The sequence below is a fragment of the Centropristis striata genome, chromosome 3 (assembly GCF_030273125.1).
Source record: "Centropristis striata isolate RG_2023a ecotype Rhode Island chromosome 3, C.striata_1.0, whole genome shotgun sequence".
Taxonomy (NCBI): domain Eukaryota; kingdom Metazoa; phylum Chordata; class Actinopteri; order Perciformes; family Serranidae; genus Centropristis; species Centropristis striata.
The window spans coordinates 27,171,332-27,194,894 of record NC_081519.1 but is presented as its reverse complement, the minus strand read 5'-3'; the positions used below and the strand labels follow the sequence as shown (position 1 = coordinate 27,194,894).

The window sequence follows — 23,563 nt, the reverse complement described above, 5'->3', positions numbered from 1 at the left end:
TGTCAGTGCTAGTGATCCTCTACCTGAAGGTCAGCTCTCCGGTCCACTCCCACAGGGGATGACAACACACATGGTGTCTGCCTCGCCTGATTGAGCTACCTGCACTCAGACAAACGGATGTCTCACATCTCAGCAACATACTGCTACTTGCTCATAATGCAGTGACTGGGGGTTGGACAGGACATCGACTCACTCTCTGTGACCTTAATCAGTCACTGAAAATTGGAACAAAACAGGTACAGCAACAAGGCTGCTGAGGGAATTTGCAAGCATGGTGGGACACTCTGTTCTCCTCTAATGGTCACAGTGTGATTAGGAATATTACTTGGACAGCCACGTAGTCATTTTAAGCCATATTTGCCAGATTGTTACTTTAAATAATGTTTCAAGATGCTGAACCCAAATATGTCACCTTTCACGAGACAAGATGACCCCATGCAAAGGTCCATGGTCACCTAAGCAACGAAGCAAGCAGAGCAGCTGCACCCCGGCATTAGAACTGGGGGAGCAAACAAGTTTTTTCGTGCCCACTTTTTCATCATTCAACATTGATGTAACATTTGGGGCTCGGTTGTTAGAGTGGCCGACCACTGATCGGAAGGTTGGTGGTTCGATCCCAGAGCATGGCAGCCTACATGTCGAAGTATCCTTGGGAAAGATACTGAACCCCTAATTGCTCTCGATGCTGCGTTCATCAGTGAATTAATGAATTCCTAATGGTGGCAGGTGGCACCGTTGTAAGTAGTGAAGGGACAATGAAACTTCATGAACCATTTGCTTTATTTCTTGACCCCACTAGATAGCGGTCTTGGCTTAAAAAAAACCTGCTTTAGTAATGGTAAATCAGTGTGTTTGTTGAACAAAGAGCGCCATCTAGTGGGCTCCGTAAATAAAGCAAATGGTTCATGAAGCCTCATTGTCCCTTCTCTAGTTGTAGAGTAGCCTCTGCCACCAGTATGAATGTGTGTGTGAATGGGTGAATGTGCGCAGTCTGAAGTGTAAAGCGCTTTGGATAAAAGCGCTATATAAGTGCAGTCCATTTACAATTTGAGCTACTCTGGATCAAAAAACTTCATATCTGTAGTCATATGTAGTATATCAACTACAAATTGTATGTATGTCTGTTTTACCTATGTTTACTGCTATAGATTGCTAAGAAACCCTTAATTGTCAATAAACCTAGGAAAGCCATATGTCCTCTGAATGCTCTGGGTCTCTAGTTTGTGGCTGTAATGCTTCATGAGTCGTTTGAGTCAGAACAATAACCATGAAAAGGAATAGGGCATGGCATGGTATGCTCACTTTGTTGTTATCAGGCAAAAGAAAGAAAAATGTCAGCAGAGGAGTCGTGGAGGTACGTTGTAAATAATAACTATTATGCTGTGTAATATTTGAATAAATATTCTATTCACCATAGTCCACGAGAATTAACATTAGAGTGTCCAGATTCCTTGGATTCCATAGCAAAGAGCAGTCACTGGTGACTAGAAGGAGCTGAGTGAGAGAAGTGTGTCTTGGAAACTTTGTTAGAATACAGTGCAGTAAAGGTTTATAACTCTTTTGGGCCACCTTGTATGGATCAATAGACACAGAGTCACAGGTCTTACATCTGCTCCTGATGATTCAGGAAGAGAAGGAAGTAGAAGACAGGGCAGGCTGTGGTTTGTAGTAACGTAATATGCCTACGTTTTATTCTATGGACTGAGTTGATCGATGATATCAATCATTATCAGGCTAACATGAGCCAACTACAGAGTTGTGAGAGAACAGATTATTTGACTAAAGACAATCTCAGCCCTCACAGACACTTCTAACGCAGACAAGGAATGATGTTGTAGTAACGTGTAACCTATATAGACACTCTAACCAGTTAGTGTATGAAGCCCTTATTTTTTTAATTTGGGGGTGTGGCAGTGGATGTTAAGGGGGAGATAACAGGTCAACAATTGTGAAGTAATGCAGCTCAGCAGCACCTAGGAATGATTGACAGCTTTTTTCCACCTGAGTATGAGAGGATTGGACATTATGTGGATCACAGTGCTGAAGACATCTAAAAAAACCCTTAAAATTCTGACCTAGTGCCACATGAGTTAACTTGCCGTGAGCCTCACCAAGTTAAGAGATACACACACACAGATGCTTCTTATTTTTATAGCTAGATTAGATGTTGTGTTTGTGTGTGTGTGTGTGTGTGTGTGTGTGTGCGTGTGTGTGTGTGTGTGTGTGTGTGTCATGGGCATATCTCGCTGACCATTAGTCAGACTGACCTCAGATTTCGTATGAGGCTTACGAATGGCATGCAGGTGTGCATCCTCGATTTTGAAGATTTCTTAATTCATTTTACAAAATATCATTATTCACGTAGGACATGTTGCAGCTTTGCACAGTTGCTGATTGGACGCCTTTTAGGGGAGCTCCGCCCCATTGTATGATAGGCCTACACCTGGTCAGTAACCCAGTTCGCTTTGGATTCCCACGCCTGATTCATCTCATCTGTATGTCTATTTAGCCTACCTATCTTTAAGAGTTTTAAAGTGTGTTACAAAGTTTGATTTTCCATTAATATTCGAGTAGTTTCCAGCGAATAGCAATTTTCAATGTGTATGTGCTGGATGGTGTGCGTACCTTATGAAAAGTAAGTGTTTAATGGAGTTGCAGACGTAGTGTGGCATGTAATGTACGAATACATACTTCCTACGGGCACTGCACTAGCAATATATACAGTAGTGTTCAAAATAATAGCAGTCCAATATGACTAACCAGATTAATCCAGGTTTTTAGTATATTTTTTACTGCAACATGGCAAACAAGTTACCAGTAGGTGCAGTAGATTCTCAGAAAACCAACAAGACCCAGCGTTCGTGATATGCACGCTCTTAAGGCTGTGCAATTGGTCAATTAGTTGAAAGTGGTGTATTAAAAAAAATAGCAGTGTGGCATTCAATCAGGTGGCCTCTATTTAACGATGAAGCCACTTGTTGAACATGCATTTCTCTTTGAAAGCCTGAGGAAAATGGGTCGTTGAAGACATTGTTCAGAAGTACAGCGTACTTTGATTAAAAAGTTGATTGGAAAGGGGAAAACTTCTAGGTGCAAACAATTATAGGCTGTTCAGCTAAAATGATCTCTAATGCTTTAAAATGGAGAGCAAAACCAGAGACATGTGGCAGAAAATGGAAGACAACCATCAAAATGGATGGGAGAATAAGCAGAATGGCAAAGGCTCAGCCAATGATCAGCTCCAGGATGATCAAAGACAGTCTGGAGTTACCTGTAAGTGCTGTGAGATTTACATTTACATTTAGTCGTTTAGCAGACGCTTTTATCCAAAGCGACTTACAGGAAGAAAAAAGCAAACAATCAAGGTATAATGCAGTAAGAGCCATTGAAGATGCTCTCTGAAGCGTTGGGACTTCAGGAGTTTTTTAAAGGTCGAGAGGGTCAGAACTGGTAGTGCGTTCCACAAGCAGGGAACAAGAAATGCAAAGAGTTTGGATTGCCTTGGACCAAAAGGCAGAGCCAGGCGCCGTTCATTGGAAAAGTGCAACGGTTGTGAAGTAGCGTATGCCTGAATCAGGGCGTTCAAGTAGCTGGGTGCAGTACCGGATACAAATTTATAGGCCAGCATTAGAGATTTAAATTTGATGCGTGCTGCAACAGGTAGCCAGTGGAGCTCAATGAGCAGTGGTGTGACATGTGACAGTTAGAAGACGTCTGTGTGAAGCTAATCTATTTACAAGAATCCCCCGCAAAGTCCCTCTGTTAAAAACAAGGCATGTGCAGAAGAGGTTACAATCTGCCAAAGAACACATCAACTGGCCTAAAGAGAAATGAAGGAACATTTTGTGGACTGATGAGAGTAAAATTGTTCTTTTTGGGTCCAAGAGCCGCAGACAGTTTGTGAGACGAGCCCCAAACTCTGAATTCAAGCCACAGTACACAGTGAAGACAGTGAAGCATGGTGGTGCAAGCATCATGATATGGGCATGTTTCTCCTACTATGGTGTTGGACCTATTTATCACATACCAGGGATCATGAGGTCATGTTGCCTTATTCTGAAGAGGACATGCCCTTGAAATGGGTGTTTCAACAAGACAATGACCCCAAACACACTAGTAAACCAGCAGAATCTTGGATCCAAACCAACAAAATTGATGCTATGGAGTAGGACCTTAATCCAATTGAGAAGTTGTGGGGTGACATCAAAAATGCTGTTTCTGAAGCAAAACCAAGAAATGTAAATGAATTGTGGATTGTTGTTAAAGAATCTTGGAGTAGAATAACAGCTGAAAGGTGCCACAAGTTGGTTGACTCCATGCCACACAGATGTGAAGCAGTTATAAAAAACTGTTGTCATACAACTAAATATTAGTTTAGTGATTCACAGGATTGCTAAATCATAGAAACAAAAAAGTTTGTACAAAATAGTTTTGAATTTGTAAAGTCAACGGCTTTTTTTGAACACACCCCTTTCAACTAATTGCCCAATTGCACAGCCTTAAGAGCTGCATATCACAAATGCTGAGTCTTGTTGGTTTTCTGAGAATCTACTGCACCTACTGGTACCTTTTTTGCCTTGTAGCAATAAAAATATACTTAAAACCTGGATTCATCTGGTTAATCACATTGGACTGCTGATCTTATGTGCAAGTAGAAATGCTAATGTATGGTAAGTGCGAAAACAAACAAACAAACATAGAACTCACATACAGTCACAACCAATCCCCAAAATGAGTTTGCCAGTCGCCTCTATCCCAAGTGCCCCATGGTATACTGTCCCACAGCCAGCCTATCACATATAAGCTGTTGATCAGTGATCAGCCTCACTAATGCTGTGGCTCTTGGGATGGCAATGTTGAGCAGTCTGTCCACTGTCTCTATCACTATTGGCCATTTCATTGCCATTTAATCTAATGCAAAAAATCGTGTTACCCATTCCTGGACTGCTGACTTTGGTGTTCCCCTCTCTGTTCCTCTAACACCACCAGCAGGTCAAACAATGTGCTGCACATTTCCATCTCTCTTTGTTAATAGGATAGGCTTTAATTTTACACAACAATATCTGCTTTGTCTGGTTTACAGTAAACCCACAGGCAATTTGCCCATTTATTCAAATGTGTCATCACATACAACTCACACATCCTTGATTGAGCAAATGATGGGATGTAGAACATTATTGTGCTAAACACACAGCTGTGCTCTGAGCAGCACTCAAAGCAATGCCAACCACCTGTGGCCTCTGCCTCTCAAAAGCCTTTCAACTCCATTTCTCCACTGTGGGGAAAGGATCATCCATCTTAGTGACAACCTGGAATTGTGAAAAATACCTGTGGCTGACAAGGAGGGTCCTCGAGATGCCAAGAGAGCCGAATGCAGATGGCCCGGTGCTAAATCCTACAGGATGTGACACCTGCCATGGCACTTGTACTAATATGGATGCAGCATGTCTGAATGGAAATAGGATGTGTAATCTTCATCATAAATGACTTGCTGCATATTGCACCTGTCCTGTTTCATAATCATTTGTGGGGACGGAATGTAACAGATGTTTGACATGCAGACACCTGCCAAAATGAGCTGTGATTATTAGAGGTGTCACACTCGCTCTACACTATGGTCTGTCACAGCATTACATAGTTTCAGACATTGTGGAATTAAAAACTGTCAACATTTGACTCTTGAAAGGCAGGTTGTATGTTCATTTCAATTTTGACAAATAAGTTTTTGGGCAATTGCTCCATGATCCAACATCCTGCTATGCTAAGTTAGACTACAAATGATCGAGGTAAGCGAAAGATCACGATCATGTGCCTCTTCAGGATAGCAGAGCACAGAAGCTGCATCAGAACACAGGACCATTGCAGCCCATTGTGCTTTTTGAAGAGGCCAAACCCCCAGTGGCCTCTTGGAGATACATTGGCATTGAATATGTAAAACCACCAAGGAGGGCTGGTGATTTAAATAGACTCGTGCCCCACAGGGAGAGCTTCCACATTTTTAACCTTCAGACACTCACACCTAGAACTCTGAGAAGAGAAAAAAAAAAAAAAATATATATATATATATATTCACAGTTGAAACCAGAAGTTTACATACACTATATAAAAAGACACATGCTTTTTTTCTCACTGTCTGACATGAAATCATAAAATCACTTTTCTTGTTTTAGGTCCGTTAGGATTACCAAAATTATGTCTATTTGCTAAATGCCAGAATAATGAGAGAAGGATTTCTATAGACAATTTTTTATTACTTTCTTCAAAGTCCGAAGTTTACATACACTAACATTATTATGCCTTGAAACAATTTGGGAAAGCCCAGATGATGCTGTCATGTCTTTGGAAGCTTCTGATACGTTTATTGACAACATTAGAATTAATTTGAGACACACCTGTGAATGTATTTTAAGGCACACCTGAAACACACTGCTTCTTTGTGTAACATCATGGGAAAGTCAAAAGAGATCAACCAAGATATCACAAAGAGCATTGTGGACTTGCACAAGTCTGGTTCATCCTTGGGTGCAATTTCCAGATGCCTGAAGGTGCCACATTGATCTGTTCAAATAATTATACCCAAGTATAAAGACCATGGGAATGTCCAGCCATCATACCGATCAGGAAGGAGACGGGCTCTGTGTCCCAGAGATGAACGTGCTTTGGTCCAAAATGTACATATCACAAAGCCAGATTACAACCACAAGCAAAGTCAGATTACAGTTTTGTTAGGCCACAGGACATGTCTCCAACAATTAAGGTCTTTGTCCAAACTGTAATCTGGCTGTTCTATGTTTCTTTTGGAGTAATGTCTTCTTCCTGGCAGAGTGGCCTTTCAGCCCATGTCGGTACAGTACTCGTTTCACTGTGGATAATGACTCACTCTTACCAGCTTCAGCCAGCATCTTCACAAGGTCTTTTGCTTTTGTTCTTGGGTTGATATGCACATTTTGGACCAAAGCACGTTCATCTCTGGGACACAGAGCCCGTCTCCTTCCTGATCGCTATGATGGCATATATATATATATATATATATATATATATATATATATATATATATATATATATATATATATATATAAAGTATATATATATAAGTTGGGTAGCAATGGGACCAGTATATGTCAAGAGGTTTTGCTCTGGATCAAAGTGTTAGACACTAAGGCCCCGTTCACACGAGGACAGTCTGAACAGAAGACGCAAAAGTGGCGTCGCGTCTTCACTTTTTATTCCTCGTTTAGACGAGCATTTTCGGGAGGAAATCTGCGTGCATACAGTGACGCAAAAGTGTGTGAAATTCGATTGTATACATTCAAGAGCATCTTTGGGCATGCAGAAGTTTTCACGCCACACATTTTCATCAGCTACTTCTTCCACAAAGTTATCCACCATCCACTAGATCTCCCAGGTCTCGTTCACAGCCGTCTGGCTCACCTCCGACAAATTGCTGCATCCAAAATGTGATAGAGGTAATTACAGATCCTTCTCTGTTCACTGATACTATCTCTACATATCCTGTACATTTGGTGAAAAGACTCCTGTAAGTTTGTTAGAGCTGCCAGAGCAGCTTGAAGGTCCGACGCATGGAAATAATCCCACGTTTGTTTATTTTCCTGTACTGGAGCATGTATGTGACGTTAACACGTACGTGACGTGAGCAGATCTGAGCAGAGTTTTGCGTCTTGGCCGTGTAGACGGACACGCTACGGTGGAGCGTATTTAACTTTTCCACTTTGGAAGGTGGTTTCAGATTTTTGCGTCTTCAAGCCCCCAAAACGCCGTCACCGTCTAAACGAAAGGCACTTCCGATAAAATATTTTGTTGTTTTTACCCGCGAGCGTCCTCGTGTGAACAGGGCCTAAATCTGAAATACTGGAAAAACTGAGGTCCTAAAAGATGTTTAAAATGATTAACATATTGGATCAGCACTTGTTGGTTTTTCAGACTTCCCTAAATTATCCCTATGCTTAGTTATTCCTTTGCAATATTTAGTACACTCATTCATTTTAGAAATTTCAGTTGTCAGTATAAGCGTGGAAAAAAAGACCTATATGACATAAGATGAGAAGTAGTGAAGGGACAACGAAGCCTCGTGAAGCACTGATTTATTATTTGACCCCACTAGATGGCGAATTTGGCTTTCAAAAATAAGGCTTTGGCAATGGTAATTGAGTGTGTTTCACACTCAATGTTCTAATAATTGTAATGTTCTGGTAATTGAGTGTGTTTCACACTCAATTACACTCAATTCTTTGTTGAACAAAGAGCACCATCTAGTTGGCTATGTTAATAAAGCAAATGGTTCATGAAGCTCTGTTGTCCCTTCACTAACTAAGAAAAAAATAAAGCAAATGGTTCATGAAGCTTCATTGTCCCTTCACAACTGAGAAGGTTTAAACTAAAAGAAATCAAATCTGCAACAGCAGTGTGTGTGTCATCACTGTACCTGTTTTTCCAGTGTTCTTCATAGATGTCTTATTAGAGGATTCAGTATCAAAGCCCTCCAGTGTCAGTTCCTGAAACTCTGTGGATACTTTGGTATCTTGGTCCACAATGTTAATTGGTGACTGGTTTCTCTCTCTGCATTCTGGGTAGGCTGATTCCCAGCCTTCATTTGGCCCATATATACCTGAGGAAACAAGAAATACAACAAGGTCTCATCACTAGAAGGATACACTTTGTTGTAAAACTGTGTATGCTTTAGACGGCTAGATAAGAGAAACATGACATTTTAGAACCATCTCATGTCCTCTAAAAACAGCTGACAGTGTGCACTGCCAACTCATATGAATTCCAATTAAGCATTGCTCACAGAATAAACATCATGAGCCCCACACAGGGGCAGCTGCTGAAAAAGCACAACATTTTCATTCATGTGGTACATAGAGAATTTCAAAATGTCATTATTGAGAGGCCATGATGTGTCACTGCTGTCAGTTGCAACATATTATACATAAAATAAATGCTATATTCAGTTTTGCACTGCTGACCTCATTCTCAGCTTTACATCAGAAAATCCCTCTGCATTCAGTGTCAATCACAACATTCCTCAGTTGACAGGGAACCCTAAAACAACTCAGATCAGTCAGTAGCAAGGAAGCCAGTGTGTGTGTTTCTATTATGTGTGGTGAGACCCCTTGACAGTAAATGCCCACAGAGTGAAAACCTAAAACCGGAGGAGCATTGGAGTGACTTTTTGCAGAGGCTGTGAGAGAAAGATAGATAGTCAGAGGAAAGGACTGCAATGGCTCAGAGCTCTAGTTTAACACCTGGAACATTTAACATTGATATAACTTCTATAATAATGAAGGCTGGAAATGCTGTTAAAGATTGTCTGCTACTCAGGACTATTTTCTTTCCTTCAATAATCTGTGACTGTGCATAATCCCCTATTGCTGCAAGTTTATCTAAATCCATGTATATGACCTTTGTCTTTATACCAGGCGGCAACCTCCGGATCTGAGTAGGGAGGCAAACCAGGAAGTGCCTTAAGCTGCATTCTACCCAAAATTCCAGCAGGGGGTGCTAAATCTGGCTACAAAAACATTTCTGTCTATTAATTTCAATACAAAATGAGAAAACTTCTCACTTTATTTATTACTTCAGAAATGTTTTTAGGACAACACTTTAGTCTCAATCACTTGTAAAAAATCTGCAAGACAATTTGGTGTTAATAGTGTAAATAATGGCCCCATTTAGAAGAAAATAGAAGATCAAGAATCGTATGATTTGGGGCGTGGCTACCTTTGATTGACAGGTGGCTAACAAGGCGAGCCGTCATCAGGAGAGAAGCAGAGCAATGCGCATCCACAGCAACGTGTCAGTAAAGTTATATATAACGTTATATAGATATAAAAAAGGACGTTTACCGATTTGGTCTCATAACTTTGACCCTTTCACTGTATTTTCACTTAATGACAGTTTATTTGAACCTTTTGTTCAGTAAAAATGTCTTCTTCTGGGGCGCCCCGGTAGCACACCTGGTAGAGCGCGTACCATAGAGGCTTTGACCTCGCAAGCGGGCAGCCCGGGTTCGAGTCCGACTCGGAGGCCCGCATGTCTTCCCCTCTGTCTCCCCCTTTCACTCTCTCTCACACTATCAAATAAAGCCTTGAAAAATGGCCAAAAAATATCTTAAAAAAAAAAAAAAAAAAAAATATCTTGTTCAGCGTTTGGTTGGACTAACAGACACTCCAAGGAGTCGCTGCTCAGTTTTTTGAGGTCAGTAACATACATTTTGTTTTTGTTTTTTGCTAGCCAAAACTAACATCCCAGTTAATGCTCCAGTTAATGCTGACATGAATCAGTCAGGTTGAGGTGTAGAGAGGCTGTAGTCAGTGATCAGATCCCTCTCGCTCCTCCACAGTCCAGATATGGTCTGCTCCCCGTATCGTAAACAAGATGGCGATGAGTGTAACGCTGAACTCGATGCTTCCAACGGGCCACAAACCAATGGGTGACGTCACGGTGACTACGTCCATTATTTATATAAAGTCTATGCTTTATACCAATAGTTAATTATGTAAACTTGTTCAATTGGACACACACACACACACACACACACACACACACACACACACACACACACACATCACTGCAACAAGGCCCAGTACCTGGAGTTCAGTTTAGTTTAGTTTTTTTGGTTTTAGTTTTTGTAAAGGTCACTGAACAGGTTAGCTCCAGCAAATCTCAAAGCATCAAAGATTGAAATAAAAACTGTTTTGTAGTCAGCTCTGTTTCACTGATAACCGGTTCTGATGACCATAAAATAGTTGTAATAGAGTAATTTGAAACAATATTTTTTTTATTTTGTTAGCTGATGTGCAGCCATTTTGCACCAGCTGAAGACAGTAGAATGGTAGATTATTCTGCAGGACTCACTCGTCCCCAGCTATGGTCCCCAGGTGCTGCCCACTGCTCCGACTGCTGTGTGTTCACTGGTGGGAAAATGATGGGTTAAATGCAGAGGTTGAACATTTCAACCCTGTGGGACTAATTGTGGGACTCTTAATCTGATTTTTATCATAATCTCAACATCATCTGAAAGCCGTGAACCTGAAGATTAATTTCAGATGCAACCCTGTAATAAAAATGCGTCGATTAATAATTAATTCAACTTAATTGTGAAAGTCTGAAAGGGCTTTATACATTATGACGGCCAATCCCCTTCTTGTCTTTGTCAGTTGATATTTGGTACACAGATTTGGTTTTAAATGTAAATGATTTTCACCACTCAAGAAGTGGGATGACATTTTGGAGATTTGACATTTCTGTAACTGCGGATGTTTAAAACCAAGACAAATATTTGGTGATCATCTTAATAAAGGGCCAGGACAGAGTGGATATCAATGTGGGACATGTGGAAATAACATATACACAATCCAACATGATGGTATGATATGTATTATATATTATTAACACATTATTATTGTTATTAATTATAATTATTACAATAATTTCTGAAGAAAAAATGACATTTTTCATTGTACTGATACACATGTACATATTTGGCAATTTGAAATAAAACCTCAAAATTACATAATTGTATAATATATTCATGATTACTTTTTTATACTAATGAAGACACCAAAGTTACTTTATAGTGATAATCCCCCCCCCCCCCCCCCCAAAAAAAAAAGGCTGAATCAAGTCTATTTTAGAGCGCTAGATAGATAGATGGATAGATAGATAGATAGATAGATAGATAGATAGATAGATAGATAGATAGATAGATAGATAGATAGATAGATAGATAGATAGATAGATAGATAGATAGATAGATAGATAGATAGACAATAAATAAATATAAGATAAATATACAATAAAATGTAATGTAAAAATAAAGTGTCTAAAGAAGGAGTATGAATTAAGGAGTAGAATTCCAGTGCAGAAGGAGTATGTATTAAGGAGTAGAATTCCAGTGCAAAGTGATGCAGATGTGACAGTTCTAACTCCATTACCCTTGAATCCTCCAAAGACTTTGAATAAAGGAGGAAGCAGGTGATGATAATAATGTTACAAACAGTGAGTCCAGAGGCAGGCTGACAGTTGCAGACAGTGAGAGCAAGTAAGTTGCAGGTAGGAGGCAGATAACAACCTCATATATGACGACTCTCTTAACTCTCTAAACTGCTAAGAAACCCCCTTATTGTCAGATGTATGAAGCTATAAATCTTCTATACATCTGAGGCTGTGAGTTTATTATTCTAGAGGTCATTTATACAGTGAGGTTGAAGAAAACTGGGCTCATTGAATCCACAAGCGTCTCAGATTTTCCGTTGATACCCAGTTTATGTCATTCAAAGCCTGTATGCACAAATATTCAAAATCAGTAGGTGGACATAGCACATTTTAATGCATGTGAAAAACAATGTGGTTTTTGCCTTAAACTGCATGTTATCAGCATAAAGTATTGTATTGTATTACAATATACCAGTATATTCAGTATATCCCTAAAATTGAGCCCGCTACAGCCTCTGAAAGAAAAGAAAAACGGCCGTTGGAATACTAACTGTTTAAAGATAAAGTGTCAGTCTCACAGAAAGGCCATGGTCTCTCTTCAGATGAGTTGAATAAAGGTCACACATTTGAACTTAAAACTACACATCTAAAATGAGGATGCTTGGATGTTACAAGTCAAAGACACACTATGAAAGCTAAAATAGGCTTTTACGTTCCTATTGTTAATTAAAAAGATCTGACACCATTTTTTCCAGGGGCTTTTAAAAAGAAGAGTCTTATCTTCAAATTGTGTACAAGCTGTTTTTACAAGGATGGCTGTCATTCCTTATGTTGGCTCAAGGCCATATTTTAGTGGTTGCAAACAGGGGCGGACTGGCCATTTGTGTGATCCGGAGAAGCACAGAACCCACCACCCACCACACAGTCATCACCTGTTTTTTCCCCTGCTAATCTACTGTTTCACACTCCAGTACAGTAGGTGGCAGCAATGCACCTTTAAGTTGGATGCCAGCTGCCCCGCCCATGCCCGCCAATTAAGGAGAAGAAGAAGAAGAAGCAGTAGCAGCAGCAAAGGCATCATAGAAACAATATCGTCACACTGTTAAAATAATCGCCTAAGTCATTTTTTGTCAAATTTTTTTTTTTGGGCTAAATCATCTCCTCATTACGCCGGCCACCTATGGTAAAATAACCTACATCCTCAGTTGATCAGATCATGTGATTTTACCTCTTTAAGATCATCACTTCTTTGACAATTTGCCACAATAATAGGCATCAGATAAGAACCCAGCAAAGAAGAGCTGGAGGGAGATTGTTTAGCTATCAGTTTAGTTTATCAGTGTTTTATTGTTGACACTAGTATTGGTAACACTTTAGTCTGAGGTGTCATTTTATTACACATTAATGCCACTTTGAAGTAACATTAATGCTCATGATACCTGTCATGTCATGTTTCTGACTGGCTTGTGTGACTCTTATGTAGACACCTTCAAAATAAAGTGTAACCATATCTTGCTTAAGTCACAAAGGCATGTTCAAAAAATTGCCTAAGTCATTTATTTATCTTAAGTTACATCATTTACACACAGTGTTATTACTATGCCAATAGCCAAATAGCCAAATGAGTGAAATGATCAATAAATGTCATTTGTTACACTTTTGGTGAAGTTTTTTGTGTTTCCAGCAAAACTTGAAAACATGAGTTGGGCAATTATTTTAACAGGGTGACGATATGGATAATAACGCCGGTAAAAAATGGAAAATGGATGGGGCTGAGAAGACAAGGGAAAAAAATTTTACTTGCTGGGGCTAATGTTAGCAAATGTTATTCAGGTTGCTACATTTTTATCTATACCCTGTTTGTGTTGCTCAGTACAATGCAAAAAGTGAAATTGAATAATGATTACAGTAGTTAAAACTTAAACATTGTAGCTGTAAAATTCCACATGTAGTAGTAGCTAATATTAAGAAATATGTTGTGCTTTTACTTTTTTTTGGTAACGCCACAAATATTAAAATAGCATGGAATAGATTATATAATATGCTGTTATAATCAATTGGATAATTTGGATAGTATAGTATCATGAGCCACAATTAAAGTATTGTGACACTAATGCCAGTTGTTGTTGTTGTTGTTGTTGTTGTTGTTGAGTTTCCGCACGCCGACTGCTTTGAACTGGGCCTGAGCAAAGTCCAGGGCTGTTTTTTAGTCCCAGTCCATCCCTGGTCGCAAATGCTAAAAATAAACATTGCATATATGTGCGACATGTCTTAAGACTAATTGTTACTGAGTAATGAAGTTGGACGAAGGTTAAAGAAGGATAGGTCGGATAGATTCCCAATATCTGTTGGGATGATGGATAAACATGAGTATCAGTAGATCAGAAATGCAGTCAACTGCTATTTTGTGAGAAAGTCTAATGTAATTTTGTGGGGAGATCAAATCCAGAATCAACTTGAAAAGATGCAGCCTCCATAACTGTTTTATTTACTGAATAAAATAACTGCTTGAGAATTGTCCAGCGGAGGCGGAGGTGTGTGCCTGTGTGCTCTTGTTTATATTGCATTTTTATAGTAATGCACCTTTGAATGCATCTTTTACATCCCACTCACATTTCTTCTCTCACTGAAACATCATGAATCGGTCCAGTGTACAATATTCATAAATATGTATGCCTGACGACAACTCAATGACTTGGATCTTAATGACAGCATGCCCCCTCCTTTTTAACCATTTCTGGTGTTATGTGATGGAACTTGCAGGTTTGGAGAATGAATAAACGTTTTAAGGCGAAAGAGTAAAATGGTGAGCTGAAAGAACACTGAAGAGGAGAGCTGGTTAGATGGAAATATGAGGCCAATGCCATGGAAACAGTGACAGATTTTTTTCTCATACATGTGAGAGCAAGTGTCATGGGTGTATCTCTGGCATAGCTGATTAACCCTCTGGCACCCAAAGCATACTATCATGCTGTCAGCTACATTTATTCAAATGAGGAGAACATCATAATTACACTGTTTGTCTGCAGATGTACATGCTCTATCATTCCAAGGTTTTAAAATATATATATATATATATATATATATATATATATATATGCATAGACATTTTTATTATAGCTTTAGTAATTAACACAATGGGACCATGAAAAGACCTCTGATCTGCTTCCATTTTCTGTTAATTTGCTTTTGCTGCTCATTTCTCAGAACGTCCTACAGTTATTTTTTATTTTAATGCTTCCAGTGGTTCAGGAGTTATTCTCTTGTCGGCACAGCAACAACTTGTGTTCAGTTTCATGACTGGTGGATTAAAACAAGGCAAAAGCATCAATACCTCAATACTAAAATATGTTGTTACAAATACAATCAGGTAAGACCCAAAGAACAGTATTATACAGCTTCAGTATAATATATTAAAGTATAATATTTGCCTCTATATTTTATGAATTAGACAATTGGTTTGCTGTTTTCCTGAAATGATTTGGGATCTGCCATTATTTAATCAGACAGACAGACAGACAGACAGACAGACAGACAGACAGACATACAGATAGATAGATAGATAGATAGATAGATAGATAGATAGATAGATAGATAGATAGATAGATAGATATAGACATGAGGGTAAGTCTAATTTACTCCCTTCTGCAGCCAGCCTCAAGCGGCTAGTCACGGAGTAACAGTTTTTGCTACTTCACCGTTTAAGACCAGAGGTTGCCGCTTGGTAGGACCACAACAGAGACTAGTTTTTATTTGAGTTGAAAGTATTTAGAAATTGATTGGAAGATTCAAAGACATCGATTTTATAATTATGAGGTTATTGTCAAACACGTGTTCAGCTCAAAAGATGACTCCTGCATGAGGGATAATAATCCAGCTGAATCCTTCACTGCCATTGCATTTATAATAAGCCATGATGTAGCACCGAGTCTTTTTCAGGTTGTTTTTCATGCTTTAGTACAAACTTTAAGTTAGAAAACAGAATAATGTCCATTGCCATTGACACTTATCGTCAGTTGCAGGAAAAAAAAGTGGTCAGCTCACAGCAAACACACACATCAGTACACTTTCTGTAAAAAGATTTCTGAATAAACACAATGTGTCAGTAAGGGGAACTTGTTTCTCTGTAGATGTTGAGTAGAAATATTTTGTCAGTATGTCTTTGAATGTCTTTAAAGATATTTTGGTAAAGTAATGTAATCTACGGTGAATCAATTTGCTTTCCATCACTAATATTCAAGTCTTTTTCTGTCTTTTTTTTAGTTAACAACTGTTTGTCTCTTCACAGTCAACTGGTTTGGGCGGCTGTGGCTCAGTTGGTAGAGCGTTCGTCCAGTAACCGGAAGGTTGGTGGTTCGGTCCCCGACCATGGCAGCTACATGTCAAAGTATTCTTGATTCCTGAACCCCAAATTGCTCCTGATGCTGCCTTCATCAGTGTGTGAATGAATTCCCAATGGTGGCAGGTGGCACCGGTGTGTCACAAATGTGCGTGGATGGGTGAGTGAGTGTAGTGTGTAGTGTAAAGCGCTTTGGATAAAAGTGCTATATAAGTGCACTCCATTTACTGCAGCTGGACTAAATGCCAGAAGAAGACCTCAGCTATAAATTGGCAATGTCAACAGAAACTGATCTGAGCTCTGTCTGAATCTCTCCTTCTCTGTCTCCCTCCTTCTCCTGCCCACTAACACTAGCTCCCACTATATGCACCCAATTCGCTATAAACTCTTCCCTTAATTGAAAGCAATACTGGGCTCCTGGGCTCTAAAATGAATTTGTCAATGATTACTCATGCCCTGGCGCGTTGCAAGTACCGGGTAATGTCTACTTCATTGAATTAGGCAGCATCCTGTTCTCCTTCCCCTCTCCTCCATCTCCGTCCTTGCCTGGGGCTGGCTATTGATTGAGGTGGTCTGGCTTTCGTATAAGGCTAGCATTACCTATGGATCCAGACAGCTGCGGCCTGTCCGGCAAATGCAGTTGAAGGGAAAACGTGAAGTGATTAGTCACTGCCTTAATACAACTAACTTCTGCTGAAAGCAGCAGTATGGAGGAGTGCAAAGGTAAAGGAGGAAAGGGAAGAGGAGACTAGCATGACTGCTAGAGCGCTAACCTCCATCATACACCTGGCTAATGGCTAAGAAGCTGTGTGCTGAATAGGCAAACTCATAAAAGGGCACTGGACCTAGAAATCTCCTTCCCTCTTCAAGTTTTCATTATGCTGCTGCACTGGCTGGATGTGTTAAGAGATTGTTGAGACCAGCCAAGTGCAATACAAAAGAGCTTGAACTATATCAGTTATAATAATTACAAAACGTCCACCTCGTGCTCAGTGGCAGCACATTGATTAGTCGTTTTTTCGATAATCAGTGGGCATGTCAACGATTCATAGTCATTTGCATGTCATCTGCGTTTTCATTTGAGGGAGGAGCTGGGGTGTGGCTGTTGGCTCGTGCATTTACGCCAGTTCCACACTGATTGGGATGTATGAAGGAAAGGTGCAGAACCTGGCGTCAGCACAGTTTGATACATGTGGAGATGAGTTTGCTTACGTACTTTTCTAGGTTTGGGAGTACGCCATCTCTCAGTATGAAAGCTACGCACTCTTTGATACATGAGGCCCCTATTTTCTGTTTCCTGTTGTCCTCCCTGTCTACCTGCTACCTCCGTGCGACCCCTTCCTGCCCATGCCACTCACCCTCGTCCAGCCTGGTCAGCCATCCACTATCGCCCCTCGGCCCTGTGCTACACCAGACACCTTCTTCTCTCCACTCATCCACCATGCCCTGTTGACATGCAATAAACCTCCATGAACCTACCAACCTCTTAATTACTGCCCTGTGTTTGGGCCCAACAAACTGCATCATTACAATAAAGATGTTAAGATATTCTGTGCTAGCATGCACAAGACACCACAGTTTTCCATTTTCATGATACCCTACACCAATATCAGCCTCCTAGGACCGTAGCCCAAAATGGACTTGTATTTAGGCAAGCCCAAATGAAATAATACAGGTTTCTACAAGTATTCACAAGAGAAAAACACACTGTAAAACCACAATGGTTCTCTAAATTGCTGTTGATAATCCTGCATGAACCGAGCTCTGATGATTTAAGCCATAAATACTGAAAGCCACTTACCAGTACTATTTCTACCTCCATCCTCTTGAAAAATGAAAATAGAGGTAGTAATGGGATTTAAAGGGGAAAGCTTTAGTGCAAATTGGAAACTGTCAAGTCTCACTAATGTATTTTTCTGTTTATGTTTTCACAGAACACAAGGAGATGGGCAGTAATTCATTACTGATATGAAGTCATGTATCAATTGCTTTTCTCCAGATTAACTCTGTTGAGTCTACAGTTTCTACAGTTTGTGTATGGCAGCCAGTGGACAACACTGTTGAGAATTTTCACTCCAGGTGAGGATTTAAAATCAGAGAAGGGTTATGGAGAGTCTCACACTGACTGTGTCTAGAGATTACAACCAATACCCCCGCCTCACTGGATTGGTTCTTCTTCTACAAATCCAGGCGTCCTCGAGATATAGGCCAATCCCTCAGTGCATTGATTTTTGCCATTTCCTGACTAATCCTGATGGAATTAGTGCAGGCAGAGGAGATCTCTTAGTGTCTGCTGAGAGGAAGCTTCCTGCCAAATGGGGAGGAGAAACACAGCACACTGCTCTGTCCCTCTCTTTCTAGTTGTTTCCATGCTTGAGGAAGTCTCTTCTGATGTGAGTAGTTAATTGAAGGAGATGGACATATGGCAAGAACACGTCTCTTTTTCCTGGAGAGAACATAAATTGACATAAAAGATGGTTCCTTTTTTCTTTCCGCAGCCTCCTTTCTGTCCATCGTCTCATTGCACACCATGATTTCATTGTTGTTCTCAAGCTGGTAAGATTTCTTCTGACAGCAGATTTCTCCCAATAGTGTTTTTTTTTTGCGTTTGTGTAGAAAATAGCTTTTGTTTGTGGAGACTTGCAGTCAATAACTGATCTTTAGGCATACAGTTTCCATACATTCCTGGGTTTGTTTGTGCTGCAAATTGGAGAGAGATTGCAAATTGTTAGTGAGAAGTGAGCAAGGTCGTCGGAACAGCATCTGCTTCAAAAATGGCTTTTAATTGACTGAAAAGCCTCAAACTCTCTCAAAGGCCAGAAGCGGCAGCCAGGTGTATTTACAAAGTAAATAATTGATGGAGATGAAGAGTGGGCTCTCCCTCCTGAGAGTTGCTGACAATCTGTGATGGAAGTTGCACAAAAGCAGCAGGAATCTCCGACGGGAAAACAATGTCTTCCCCTCCCCTCTTCTCTCTCTTTGTTTACCTGAATGGACAGTTAATCTTGGCTAATGTTAGCTTTCCTCACTGTGACAGCACTTCCTTTATCGCCTGCTTTTTCTTTATGTTCAGCTGGACTGCCATCTCCCCATTTGAAGTGGTCAGTAGAGAGCAATCAGTCCCGCCAGTGGTGCATTTAACCTCAAACAGGGATTTAAAACACATTTTTCAAAGTTTCTAAATGATTAAACAGGTTCACAGGCTTGCTATTACGACTGTGTGGTTTCATTCTTTTTCTGACAACAACTTCAGAATGTTTTAGGCCTCAAGGCTTTTTCTTGACTCGTGTGTGAGTATCTTTTGGATGTGTCGACGAACACAGAACATTAATTATTATTAGTTACGGACCGATTGCCAAGTCTCACACATGCTGAGACGAAAGACAAAGCTCTCAATTTACTGGTCCATCTACATTCCAACCCTCACCTATGGTCATGAGCTTTGGGTAGTGACAAGCGGGTGAAATGAGTTTCCACCGTAGGGTGGCTGGGCTCAGCTTTAGAGATAGGGTGAGGAGCTCAGACATCTGGAGGGAGCTCGGAGTAGAGCCGCTGCTCCTTCGCGTCAAAAGGAGCCAGCTGAGGTGGTTTGGGCATCTGGTAAGGATCGTCCCGGGCGCCTCCCGTTAGAGGTGTTCTGGGCAAATCCAACTGGTAGGAGGCCCCGGGGAAGACCCAGAACACGGTGGAGGGATTATATCTCTCTCCTGGCCTGGGAACGCATCGGGGCCCCCCAGGAGGAGCTGGACGTTGTGGCTGGGGAGAGGGACGTCTGGAATGCTCTGCTTAGCCTGCTGCCCCCACAACCCGGCCCCGGATAAGTGGAGGAAAATGGATGGATGGATGACACACTGGCAGCATATTGGTGTATTAATGGGAGATGTGCAGTGGGAAAAAATACCATGTTCATAGAAATATGTAAAGATTATAAATTGGCACAGGGTGTAGAAAAAGTATAAAATGCATTATTAATGTGCTTTGGCCACCAATGATATTATAAATGATGGTCTGACCACTGCACTGCTGGTAGGCACTGGTTGAATTCTGGAAAGTCTAGTGATGACCTCACTTGTTGAGACGTTGTACAGTTTTTGCGAATTACAAAAACAAAAAATAGATAAAATGATGGATTTATTTATTTTGCCTTGCAGTAAAGGCAAAGACACATAAAAACATAATCTAACAAAGCTAACTTTAGATTACCCTTTGCTTTTAACATTTGGTATTGTTTACAGATCTGAAAGCAGCTGGGATAAAGCTGCATCAGGGTGAAGGAAAAAACTTAAGATGACAGGTCTCCAGACTATCACAGGGCTGACACATAGAGACAGACAAGGCTCTCATTTAGGGCTGGGCGATATGGACCAAAAGTCATATCCTGATATATTTAGGCTGAATATCGATATACGATATATATCCTGATATTTTTATCACAAAGTGAGAGCAAATGTTCAGTCAAAGTCAAATATGACACTTCACAAGTAGTTTTATTGAAATTGAAGTTAACATAAATACTGTATAACAACAGGAGTACCTTTTTTTTTTTTTTTTTTAAATAAAGGCTCCACGAAGTGCACATTTAAATAAAAAAACTTAAATAAAAATAGCCTATAAAATAAAAATCTCCAAATCCAATCTTTTCTGAAATAAATATATTTATATGACAAAAGAATAACGAACATTACAAAATAACTTAATATGACAAACCCTTGTAAGGGCAGCATTTATATATAGAGATAGAAAAAAATTGAACTATATCGATATATGCGATATGGTCTCATTCCATATCACATTTAAAAATATATAGATATATTTTTTATATCGATATATCGCCCAGTACTTCTATCATTCACTCCTATGGGAAATTTAGAGTCACCAATTAAACCTAAGTGCATGTTTTTGGACTGCTCCACCGTGTAGCCCGGGATAAGATAATAATATAACAAAAACAAATCTGTGTTGACACATTGCAATAACCACAAATAATGATCTGTGCAGGACTCTAATCCATTAAAATTCATCACTGAAGAGCAGGGAGGAAGACGGACAGCTGTAGCAAATGGAGAGCTGAGCAGCAGAGGATGTCCAGTACTGTGTGAATGTGCAGGTGCATTAAGCTCCTTCAACATGGTTACTGAGTCATCCCATTACCTTACATTATCACAGGACATGAACGTATCCGAATGCTTTGTTCCTGAATCCATTAAGCTGCAACATTGTGTGAGCTTATGTCCTGACAATCTGATACCAAAGAGAAAAAAAGAGAAGTGTGTTCATATCTCTTTATCTTTCTGATGCATAAATGCTCAGCTCTGGATCACCAGCCAAATCCACATAAACTACATCAGTAAGTACACCCTTAGTCCACCAAATATATGCTGTGTTCTTAATTTTCAATCAGTAATCAGTTGGTGATTAATATTCATGAATGTGTAATCTGGAATCAGCCTGCTAATAAATTTACCCAGTGATCTGCCCAGTGCTGCAGTTAATTGTGGTAACTGCTCAAAGTGTCTGTCAGCATTACCCTCAAAATGGCTGTCTCATTATCTCCTCCGAGACGTCGGCTGTCACTCAGCGTGGCCAATTACTGCGCTCCATTATCAACACATGAGAGAGAAGCCTGGGAAATGTGCTCGCTGGCTATAATAACGCATGATCAGTGGCACATGAGTGTCAAAAAAATAACAACGCACCCACTGCAAGAGCAAAAACTCGCAATGCTTTGGGGATCAGTCCTCAGTAACATCTGATCACAAATTATTCATGAACATCTCATTAACCAATCACTATTGCATGATTTCTACACCTAGAACCCTTTTAAATAAAACCATGCACGTATGGTGTGGGTATACTAATTAGCTTCTTTTTTTTTTTTTAAGTCACTGGGACTTTTGTTGTTGTTGTTGTTGTTGTTGTTGTTGTTGGTGGTGGTGGTGTCCAAGAGAGAAGCTATGTTGCTGAAACATCAAAGAAAATAATGACAACTATTTAATAGAATTAAATAGAATACATACAGTATACTAAACTAATTAACTAACTAAAAAGAAATAAGAAATAAATGAATGACAGGTGTGAAAATGATATGAAATCAGGCTCAATGAAATAAAGGAAAATATGTAACATTTATGAATATGGAAAATTAAAAAAAGAATGAATAATTTACTTGCGGATGTGAGCCCCCATGAGTCCTGACTCCTGTCACCCTGAACACCAGACCATCCATTCCAATGTGTGACCGTTGCGAAGAAACTGGCCAGTAGACACACACACGTGGGAGGAAAAATGCAGCTGAAATGGCACTCAGCCTTAATTAGATATAGTAAACCTCTGAAGGTGTATGTGTTGATGTGTGTGTGTGTGTGTGTGTGTGTGTGTGTGTGTGTGTGTAGACGGAGTGAGACAACATGACAGAGACAGATAGGAAGGAAGAAAGAGTGTGTTGACAGAAGGCCACTGGGGCTTCTGGCTTGCCATGGGCAGTCAGTCAGTCTGGTTGAAGCCACTGTCACAGTCCATTTCATAGCTGTCCAATGTATCTCTCTCACACACACACACACGCACACACGCACACGCATGCACACACATGCACACATACGCACTCACACAGGCAATGGAATGGTCTGAAATATTTCAAGAGAGAGAGAGAGCAATTCATACTCCATTGCATTAAATTGGGTAAATGGGAGCATTGATCCTGTTTCGACTCATTAACTAACAACAAAAATACACATGTATAAGTGGAATACTGAGGTTTCTGTCCTTCTGTAGAGTTAGCATTAACCCCCCATGGCTGCATATGTTTTCAGCTTTATAACACACTCATTGACTTTATCTGTTCAGTGATTGGAGTCTTAATGTTTGTGTTGGGCTGGAATTAATGTGTACCACACGGCATCTGATTGTCCCGGGAAATATTTCATTATTTGAGTTAAAGCAAAAATTCCTAATTGTGTTTCTGTCATGGAGGACTCAGTTAAACTCTGCACATTATAATGACTGAAGTATATATATATGTATATATATATATATATATATATATATATATATATTAGGGCCGGGACTTTAACGCGTTAATTAAGATTAATTAATTACACAAAAATGAACACGTTAAAAAAATTGACACATTTTAATCACACTTATTTTTGTACCGCCGAAGTATCACCTCAATGCAAAACATATAGCAGCTAGCGGCTAGTGTGGTAGCTAGCGTGGATTGTGTTTTACTTCAAAAACCAAAGTATAATAGTTTACAGAAGGTCTACC

General features: G+C 40.0%; 1 protein-coding gene across 2 annotated transcripts in view; it reads right to left on the bottom strand.

Moving 5' to 3' along the window:
• The window catches only part of LOC131968891 (receptor-type tyrosine-protein phosphatase gamma-like), a 519,997-nt gene that overhangs the window by 218,770 nt on the left and 277,664 nt on the right, over window positions 1-23,563 (bottom strand). For both annotated transcript variants that reach the window (XM_059329944.1, XM_059329943.1), the window contains exon 3: window positions 8,444-8,626. In XM_059329944.1, coding sequence (XP_059185927.1) covers window positions 8,444-8,626 — 183 coding nt within the window. The remainder of the gene's footprint in view (window positions 1-8,443; window positions 8,627-23,563) is intronic.